At 38.1% G+C, this 10,083-nt stretch overlaps 1 protein-coding gene across 1 annotated transcript in view; it reads left to right on the top strand.

Moving 5' to 3' along the window:
- Positions 1-164: 164 nt before the first annotated feature.
- mettl14 (methyltransferase 14, N6-adenosine-methyltransferase non-catalytic subunit) overlaps positions 165-10,083 on the top strand; it is a 13,382-nt gene continuing 3,463 nt past the window's right edge. Inside the window, exons 1-8 of the mRNA XM_005741073.2 lie at positions 165-413; positions 814-902; positions 1,241-1,328; positions 2,621-2,698; positions 7,781-7,868; positions 7,944-8,034; positions 8,267-8,408; positions 8,870-8,962. Of these exons, the coding sequence (XP_005741130.1) occupies positions 348-413; positions 814-902; positions 1,241-1,328; positions 2,621-2,698; positions 7,781-7,868; positions 7,944-8,034; positions 8,267-8,408; positions 8,870-8,962 (735 nt within the window). The 5' untranslated portion in view covers positions 165-347. The remainder of the gene's footprint in view (positions 414-813; positions 903-1,240; positions 1,329-2,620; positions 2,699-7,780; positions 7,869-7,943; positions 8,035-8,266; positions 8,409-8,869; positions 8,963-10,083) is intronic.

The following is a 10,083-nucleotide window of genomic DNA, read 5'->3' as shown; positions in this document are numbered from 1 at the left end:
AATCGCTCTATTCTTAAGACCCAAATATTGTTCATACTTTGATGATTTAACCAATACAGTTAGGTATAACTGTATACGAGCTATAACAAAATTCAAATACACATGTGCCTTTGACTCTCATTTTGAACAAACTCCACCGGCGGAAGGGCAATAAATTGAGCCTGAGCGTGCGGGTGTAGAAATCAATTGCATCTATCGACTTTTCCTTTTTTTTTTAGCGGTTAACCTGCATTAGCCGGTTGCTAGCTGTTGTTACAGATAGCTATAAGTGTTATATGAAAATATTTTATTTACACCAGCGGCCAAGGGAACTTAATAGTTTGTCAGAACACAGTATATGAGACGCAATGAACAGTCGTCTTCAAGAGATACGCGAGAGACAAAAACTTAGGCGGCAGCTGTTAGCTCAACAGGCAAGTACACAACGAGCCCCCAAGCTGCCTCTCAATGTATCTACAAACCTAACGGATTTGTATTAATAACGTGGAGCTAAGCGTGTTATATGCAAAATGGGTTTTCATATAGTTTCCGTCCAACACATCGATGCATGGGTGCCGATAACTTGCCTATCCCTTTCAAACATTCACAGTGGTCGCCCTCGAGAGGAGCAGACTCAATGTACGTGTAAATAAAAGATTTGAGCGCATTGAGGTCCCATTACAATTATCCATAACGCTATGGAGTCATGTACCAGCAGTACAAAACACCAAGGGGTGTTTTATTAAGAAAATGTTTCCTCATAGTCGGCACTCTATGGTTGGCACAACACAAGCAGGAGGGCCTTTACATTTACTTGTTCTGTCGTTACCACAGCTGGGAGCTGAAAGCGCAGACAGCATCGGAGCAGTCCTACACAGTAAAGACGAACTAAAAGAGATCGAGGAGACTAGAGAAACATGCAGGTAAGCTGTAGTGTTGGTACTGTTGATGGTGGCTGTGGCTCAGGCGGTAGAGAGGAGCATCCACCCATCAGAAGGTCGGCGGATCATTCCTCAACGCCACATGTTGAAGCATCATTAAGCAACATACTGAACCCCCAAGTTGCCCTGAACCATTACGAGTCCCAGTCCGTTTACTAAACTGCAGAAATGCTCAGAAGCATTTTTCTCTTTGGGTTTACTGCATGCACATTCTTTTTTTTTTCCATCTTGTGCGCTCTGTGTTGTCATTTGTTCAGTACCAAATGCTTCCTTTGGGACTTAGGAAATGTTGAAATATTGAGGTGTATTTGTTGTTGCAGGGCTTCATATGACAGCACAGCCCCTTCTTCTAAAAGGAAAGCACAGACTGAAGGAGAGGACACAGAAGAGGATGTGGAAGAGCAAAAGGTGAGTGTAACCACATAAATGTTGAGTTTATGAGATTTGGTATTATATAAATAAAACATAATTAAAAAGCCTGAATGTGTTAGGAGGAGTTAAGTATTGTAACATTGTGCCATAGGCAGTAGTAAGTAATGTGTGATAAAGTGGTGTAGCCTACAGCAAAGCTATGTTCAAAAGTGTCTATCTTACAATATAGTTAAAGTTATCACTGACATCATTAGTGTTGACATAAAGGCTCTTATTCTACAAGCGTCTATACATGAGTGCCTTGAAATGTGGCGTGACTTGGACACAAAGGCTTGTAAAGGTCTGGATTGGAGGACAAAACTAATCTACTAAAATCTTGTCTGGTAAATGTTGTCTTTGAGCCAGAGTTTGACTTTGCTCTTTTGCGTGACTATAATGACGTAAATACAAATGACTTATGAAAAAGGTGGAAGTATTAGTTCATTTTTCCATTTAATACTTTCAAGTATTATTAAAACTACAACCCATTAAAGGTTTTAACAGATTATAACTGAAGTTAATGAATTGTAAGGTGAAGTATAGATTTACAATCACAATTTCAGAGAAGTTTGCATGTTGTGCGTGTTAATTAATCAAATCAATAGAACCGAATAGAATACAGAAAACATGTAAAATATTTAAATTGAGACATTTTGCTATTTTATTTAAACAAAATGGTCAGCCCAGCAATGTGCCGTCGAAATATGATAGCTGGGATAGGCTCCAGCCCCAAAGTCTGTAAACATGGCCTTGTTCCAGCGGTTTTGGGAAGTATTATTGCCATCAAATTCATAATGAGCAATTTTTTTTTTCTTAAAATGGTACATTTTCTCAGTTTCTGCAGTAAATAAAACATGGGTTATAAGATTTGCAAATCATTGCATTCTGCTTTTATTTACATTTCCCAAAGTGCCCCAACTTTTTTGGAATTAGGGTTGTATTTTATTATAGTGCGAAATGCATCGATTCAGATGTATTAGAACAAATATATGAAAATGTGGACAGATTTAGCAGGCTGACAATGTCCCATCTCACTCTTTGATTAACATCTAACTGATTTAATGTTTTTTGTACGTTTGTGTCTTAGTTTTTTTCTTCATATTAAACAGTGGTGGTATTTGTTATAGTTGACGATATAGTTAACCGTTCTCTTGCTTTATTTTGCAATTACATTCAGCTGCATTCGTCTGCTAAACATAGTCATAATCTATGTCTTAGTCATAGTCATAATTGTAAACCTGATTGGTCATTTGTACACACATGCATATGTGGGCCTGTTTGTGTTTTAGGATGAGCTGGAAGTGCAGCAACCAGATGAAACCAACCCATATGAAGAGGTGTACAAGGACTCAAGTACTTTTCTTAAGGTTGGGAAATTCTTTCTTCGCATTCACAGTCACTTTTGTATGGACTTGCAAAACCTGTTTCCACACAAAGTATCCAGCAACTTTAAGCAAAAGAAAATTTTTGAATGGACTATAATTTGACTTTCTTAGAGATACAGATTACTCAGCAGATGTGAAAACGCAGCAGGATGTCTCAGTCACTGCTCTCTGTCTACATTTGTCTTTTTTGGGGCATTTTACACACACACACACACACACACACACACACACACACACACACACACACACACACACACACACACACACACACATCCTGAGCAGAGCCATCACAGCCATCACAGAGGTGATTAAATGTATCAGTGTGGCATCTTATTAATTTTGACAGCAAATTTTGGATTTGGTTTTGGTCTAGTTGTAGTTGACCAAATATCACAAAATTCTAGTAGACTGAATTGAAAGTTGATTCAGTTGACTAAAATATAAAGTGTTAAAGTTTGTTGTGTTTTTACCAGTGTGAGTTGTTCCACATGGTTTACAAAGTATTATTTTCCTTGACATCAAATGCCAAACTTGCCCGTATGTCTGTTTTTTTTTTCTTCCTTCCAAGCAATGACATTTTGTCGCATTTTCACAAGAAAAAAGGGTGTACCTTTTTCCAGGGAGTGCATCTGACCTTATTGCACAATAGGGCTGCCACGATTAGTCGACAAGTCACGATTATGACGGCTAGCAAAATCGTCGACGACTAATTTAATAGTCGACACATCATTTGAAGCTTTGTAAGATCCCAAAAGACACAGGAATAAGTAATAGGATTTAAGAGTGTAATAACGGACTGAAACAGAAGATGGCAGCACTGCATGTACAAGGATGCCAGCTGCCGTTAAACCCCGAAGAAGAAGAAGCAGTGTCAGGTATCATAGCTGTGTCCAAATTCAGAGGCTGCATCCTTTGGAGGCCGCATTTGTAGGCCAGTTACGTTACAGCAATGTGACGAAGGCTGTCCAAATTCGATGACTTCTGCAACTGCGGCCGATAAATGTGTCCTTCATTTCCCCAGATTTGAAGGATGGGTTGGGTGTATCCTTCGTGGCCCAGCCTATCCCAGGATTCATAGCGCAGCCCAGCCAATTCCATCAATGGCAGCAGCTAATTAGTTTTAATATTACTATTATTACTCTTTCTGTGTCACAAAATAAACTTTTAACTTATTTTCAGGCGAGAATGTAGCTGTGCAAACTTCAAATATCTGCTTGGTTTATCAAGACATCACATATTTGCAAAAGCGCTCTGACGTTTTTGGAGATGTCTGTTATCCACCAGCTCGATAGCTAGCTGGGTTTCAAAGCTCACTAGAGCCGACGAGAACAGCAAACTCCCGGCAAATCATTTTCAACCCCCCGCTGTCTTTTGCTACTCAGGTTAAACCTCATATATAAGTCACTTAGATAACTTAAAAATTTTATTGTTCGTTTTTTTCAGTGTTTTATTTATTCCTGAGTAAATCGGTTTAGCTGAGATTAAAGTTATAGTTTTTACTAGGGCTGCACGATTTTGTATAAAATGAGAATCACAATTTTCTTTGCTTAGAATTGAGATCACGATTCTCTCACGATTTTCTTTTCCAATATAAATATTTATTGCACTTATTAACTGCACATCATCTTCGTAACAGTTGAGACTGAACATAAAAACAATAAATGTAATAATCTAGAAAACTAATTGAAATGACTGTCAAGCTGCCACTGCCATGCTTCTAACAGGAAACTTCACTGTGCTGTAACAGGGCTTGCAAAATTTAAAAATCCCTGGTAGCCCTTCAGTCAGGGACTCTTCAGTTTTTGGTAGCCCAAAATAAATTTAAGCAGTCCAAATAAAAAAGAGAGCAATTTTTTTGATTGATGTTTTGTTTCCTGTTTTGTTTCCTTTACAATATTATACATTAAAGTATAATATTGTAACGGAAACAAAACATTAATCAAAAAATTGTTGAAACACAAATTACAACATTGTATAAAAATTACAATCATCAACTCAAATACTTGGTTCTAATTGAAAAGAAATTTCTATGAACTTGTAAGAACTGTAGGACATGAATCAGTCTGTGTCAGATCCTGAATTTTAAATTTCCACTGAAGTCACGAGTAAGAGGCAAGTGGAACCAAGATCTAGGACATTTGCTTTTTGAAGTTTGCAAAGACTGCTAAATTGTGCCAGTGGTAGTTCACTCTTTGCAACATAGTACGCGTTCTAAACAGGTTTTTCAGGTTTATTTTTAGTATGTTATTTGCAATTGGTGTTTGTTCTGGGAAAGATATTGCAGACTGAGCAATAATGCATTTCTTGCATTTCTCATGGGTTCTAATGGGGGCCTTTCTTAAAATGACTGGTCCCAGTAACAAAGGCGCTTGTCGACTCAGAAATCGAGAGAAAACCAACAACACACCCGGCAGAACATTATGTTATTTACACGGGTGCACATAAGTGGTCCGCATGTGCGCATTCGCTGTCAAAATAAAAGACGCGCACCAGATAAGAAGTTGCAACATGCCTTTGCGTCCATATAAAAAGCACTGTTTTTGTCCGCTAGAGTGGGATTTTCACGGCACATTCTGCACCACATCTCTGTGTGTTCATCATTTGTTTGAAGCCAGCTCACCTCCTGCAACCACTTTTCCGAGAATACGCGCTTCTTTTGTGGTTCGGACTCCTGACATTTCTTTGGAGGTGGAGGAAAACCAAAGTAATTGCTTAAAGGAGCTTCTTCGACATCTTTAAGAGTTCTAAACAAATGTCTGTCCTCCTCCAGAAAATCTTATGTACGCAAACGCGCGTTGCAACTTCTTATCTTGTGCGTGTTTTTTATTTTGACAGCGAATGCGCACCTGCAGACCACTTATGTGCAGCCCCGGTTATATAGCTCGTCATATCGCAGCCACAGAAATTCTTTTGTCCATGAAACCATAAAGCTGCACTTTCTTTTTGCCTTATAGTCTGATTTGTCATAACTTCTCCGGTTTGTGGTAAGCTTTTCTTTGGCTGTCACTTCTTCACCCTGACCTGTCTTATTTGGCTCAGCAGAACTAAAATATACAGAACTATAAAATATATACCCAACTAAAATTTACCCAGCTACATTTCCGAAAGAATGCAAAAGCATTGACATATATTTTTCCTTCCTATGATAGCCCAACGGGCAGGGCAGAGATAGATTTTTGCTAGCCCGACTGGAAAAATCGCTAGCCCCGGGACGTCGGGCTAGCCATTTTGTGAGCCTTGTGTAACATGATATGTAAAAGATTTTTAAATTTAAAGGCACTGATTGTTTTTTTTCCTTTCAAATTGCTTTGGTGATGCTAACCTAGATTTTACCCAGAAGATTTAGTGCAACCAATGTGACAACGGGTTAACTTGAAAGAGAAGGGAAAAAAACAAGTAGTGAAGGAAGAATTATAACGCTATCATTTTTAGTTGCTTTTTAAGTAATCAGCAGCCAAGCATATGTAAGATAAACAAGTTTTATTCTGGCAGGTGTTGCCAAACCAGAAGTGTCAGTTTTGTTTGCCAGCATGAGCATTTGACTTGGACTGAGGATAGTCTGTGGAATGTTTTCTAACTAATTAAATTATTCATTCAGTGCCAGTTTCTATTGTAACACTATACTACTGGCACTGTAAACATTTATGCTGTTTAAGTACTCTTATATTTAAATTAGGGCTGCCACAATTAGTCGACTAGTCATGATTACGTCGACTATCACAAAAGACGCAGGAATAAGTAGTAGGATTTAAGAGTGTAATAAAATCAGTGAGTAGTCTCACTGTTACAAACAAAAATCAGCTCTGGCAAGCAAGGGATATATGAACAGGATTATTCATGTTTTCACAGTTTGTTCCTAATATGTGTTGGAATTAAATAATTTGCAGTGCCTCAATACTGCTATGCTTTTTTTTATTAATAAGTGTTATAAAGGTATATAGTGTAGTATTAAGTGGACACAGCCCTGAAAAATAAAGGCATTAGACCATGTGTCCTTGGGGAGTGGAAAGCTGCAGACTCCCGCTCATGCTTGCCTGGGAAAATGCAGATAAGAGAGCACCATCTCTAGTGGAAAGTTACTGAGACACTGTTGTTTAGACTAGAATGAGAGAGCTTCTGTAATAAAACTGTTAGGGGCATACTGCCATTTTGAGATCCGCGGCAGCGTGTCATGCAGGACGCATCTCCCTTCTAGAAGTAATAAAGTGTTAAATGGTCTACTGAGCAGTGTTTTGTCTTTCATTGGATGCCTCTGAGGAATCAAAAGAACTCGGTGAAGTGTTGATATTTACATATGATTCCACATTTTATCACGTTCCATAAATTTTCTATTTTTGTAATACAGTGGTCCCTCGTTTATCACGGGAGTTACATTCTAAAAATAACCCACGATAAGTGAAATCCGCAAAGTAGTCAGCTTTATTATTTACAATTATTATAGATGTTTTAAGGCTGTAAAACCCCTAACTACACACTTTATACACTTTTCTCAGACAGGCGTGAACTTTTCACACTTTTCTCTCTTGTTTAAACACTCTCAAAGTTCAAACCTTCATAGAAAAATAAGTCCAGTATTATAGAATGAAACCAAAGATCAAACCCTGTTTTCAGGGGTTCATGTTCAGGGTCCAGAACATGGGAATAGAGCAGCTGCGAGAGAATTCAACATTAATGAATCAATGGTACGGAAGTAGAGGAAGCAAGAAGAATGAGTTGAGTAAAGTTTGACTTATCTGACTGTTTTGTTTTGCTTAATGTATCTTATAATCCGATGTGCCTTGTGGTCCGAAAAATACGGTAATTTCTGCCTTCCTTCAGCATGTCCAGAAGTCCAACTTTTTGTGCAATGGTTAGCATCATCCTCTGCCTTTTGATTGCTACCTCAGGGGCCTTTGACATTGCAAAACGCACAAGACTGTCAATGATCTACATCCAATCAGGATGAAGAAAAATATGTGCTATAAAAAAATATTAAATATTTTAAAATGGCACATATTAAAGGTATGATAAAACACAGGTTCACATGTGGTTTGTCTTTATATGGCAATTTTCTTTCATTCTCAGGGTACCCAGTCATTGAATCCTCACAATGACTACTGCCAGCATTTTGTGGACACTGGGCATAGGCCACAGAACTTCATCAGAGATGTTGGTAAGTGTGTGCTTGCTATTTGATTGTTTCATATTCATGTATGTGAGTCTGACCTCTGTGTCGCCTGTTGTAAAGGCTTGGCCGACCGATTTGAAGAATACCCTAAACTTCGAGAGTTGATCAGACTGAAGGACGAACTCATCGCCACTACCAACACCCCTCCCATGTATGCTAAATGAATACTAATGTTTATCTGATTATGAGTGCAATTAATTTATGCTTGAATTACAGTCCATCTGGAATGTGTTCACACATAATAAATGTAATCAATTTTGGAAAAAGCTGTAAAAAGTGTGTAATAAGATATGGAACAAGCGAAGCACCGTGAATACGTTCCAGATGCACTGTAAAGTAGTCACTGACCATTTCAAGTTCGGTACGTTTGTCTGTGTGTTTAGGTACCTCCAGGCAGACCCAGAGCACTTTGACCTGAAGGATTTGAAGTGCAAATTTGATGTGATTTTGCTTGAACCTCCTCTAGAGGAATACTACAGAGAATCAGGCATAAGCCACACTGAACGCTTCTGGACCTGGGATGATGTATGTATACTATTTCTGACTGGTTTGCATTTACTGGTTTAGACTAGCATGTAATTAAATACTGAAAACTCTTACTGTTTTTAAAAAACACTACAAAACTAAAATAAATAAGCTACAGAAGTTATTATCTTATGTGTGAAGGTGAGGTAGGGGTTGGTTTGAAACATGACTCCAAGGACAGCAAACAGTTTGGACCTGTAAAACAGCCAGCATCCCAAATGGCACTGTTTATCTGCTGATGTGAAAGTCTGTTAAAATGTGTCATAATTCTGATTGCAAAAGCTGCCAGACAGGACTGAAAAAAAGGAATGGCTTTATCTCCTGCAGGTTTTTTTTAATGCAAAGGTAACCTATGAGCTAGAAAAGAAGAGTTAAGTAAGTAGTAGTTACTTACTCAGCATGGAGTGTTCTTCTCATTTACGCTTATTCCTCTTTCCATTCCCTTCACTCTCCTATTATAGCTCATGAGACTGGAGATAGAAGAGATATCTGCTCTACGTTCCTTTGTCTTTCTCTGGTGTGGCTCTGGGGAAGGACTGGACCTGGGCAGGATGGTAACGCAATTTTTTATTCATTAAAAAAAGCATTCAGTCCTGGAGTGAGCCAAAATTTCTCATTGTAACAGGTTGATCAATTTTAGACACTTTACCTGTTAGTGATTTTAATGTTATGGCTAAACAACAACAAAAAAATACACACCCTACTACCAAATAAATACACAATTGTCCAGAATTTAGTAGATAATAATTTGATTTACTGGTTCCCAGTTTGCCATATTAAGGATTGACATATTTTCAGTTGCTCAGAACCTAATTCAGCATGCTTCTTATCCCCGAGTTAGACATCAGGAAAGTGAATTTTAATTAATTAGGTTATGCAATAATTTTATAGAGATACATTAATCTAAGTCTGACTTATGAGTTTTAGGGGAGAATATATCTACTTTTGCTTTGAACTTAAAAATGTTTATGTCGATGTTATTTTTCTTGGACAGTTGGAGAAATGAAAATTTATTGATATCATGACCCTGTTCTAGAAAGCAGGTTTAGGGAAAATCTGAGTTAATCAAGAGATGAGGGGAGGTCTGTTGGTTTTCCCATCTAGAAGGATAGGTACAGGAAGAAAGAGAGAAGGAATTTAATTTAATTCAATTCAATTCAATTGTATATGTACAGCACCAAATCATAACAACAGTTGCCTCAAGGTGCTTTATAATGGTATGTTGTATTTGGAAAAAAGAAAACAAGCTTATCCTGTAGTTTTATTAATCTGTATGACTCAGTTTCGTTTCCTCATTCATTGAGTTGATAACAGAACGCTTCCTAGAATTCTTTAATCTGTAGAAATGTCCATCGTGGCGAACACTTAAATTGCAATCCAGCTGTTCTCTATCTAAGGAACAGTTTCTTTGGGAAAACGTAAAGTCCGAAACAAGTCTTCATATTAACGGCCATCAGTCAAACAATACTGTTTGATCTGGGTCTAAACAGAGCTCGTTGTGTGTGACGTCTTCTTTTGTGCATGCGGGACACTTTGAGCGTTCACACTCAGGGCTCGCAAAATCACTAGCCCGACGTCCCGGGGCTAGTGATTTTTCCAGTCGGGCTACCAAAATCTATCTCTGCCCTGCCCGTCGGGCTATCGTAGGAAGGAAAAATATATGTCAATGCTTTTG

The sequence above is a fragment of the Pundamilia nyererei genome, unplaced genomic scaffold, assembly GCF_000239375.1.
Source record: "Pundamilia nyererei isolate P.nyererei 1_Seehausen unplaced genomic scaffold, PunNye1.0 scaffold00107, whole genome shotgun sequence".
Lineage (NCBI taxonomy): Eukaryota > Metazoa > Chordata > Actinopteri > Cichliformes > Cichlidae > Pundamilia > Pundamilia nyererei.
This window is presented reverse-complemented; position numbering and strand designations above follow the sequence as displayed.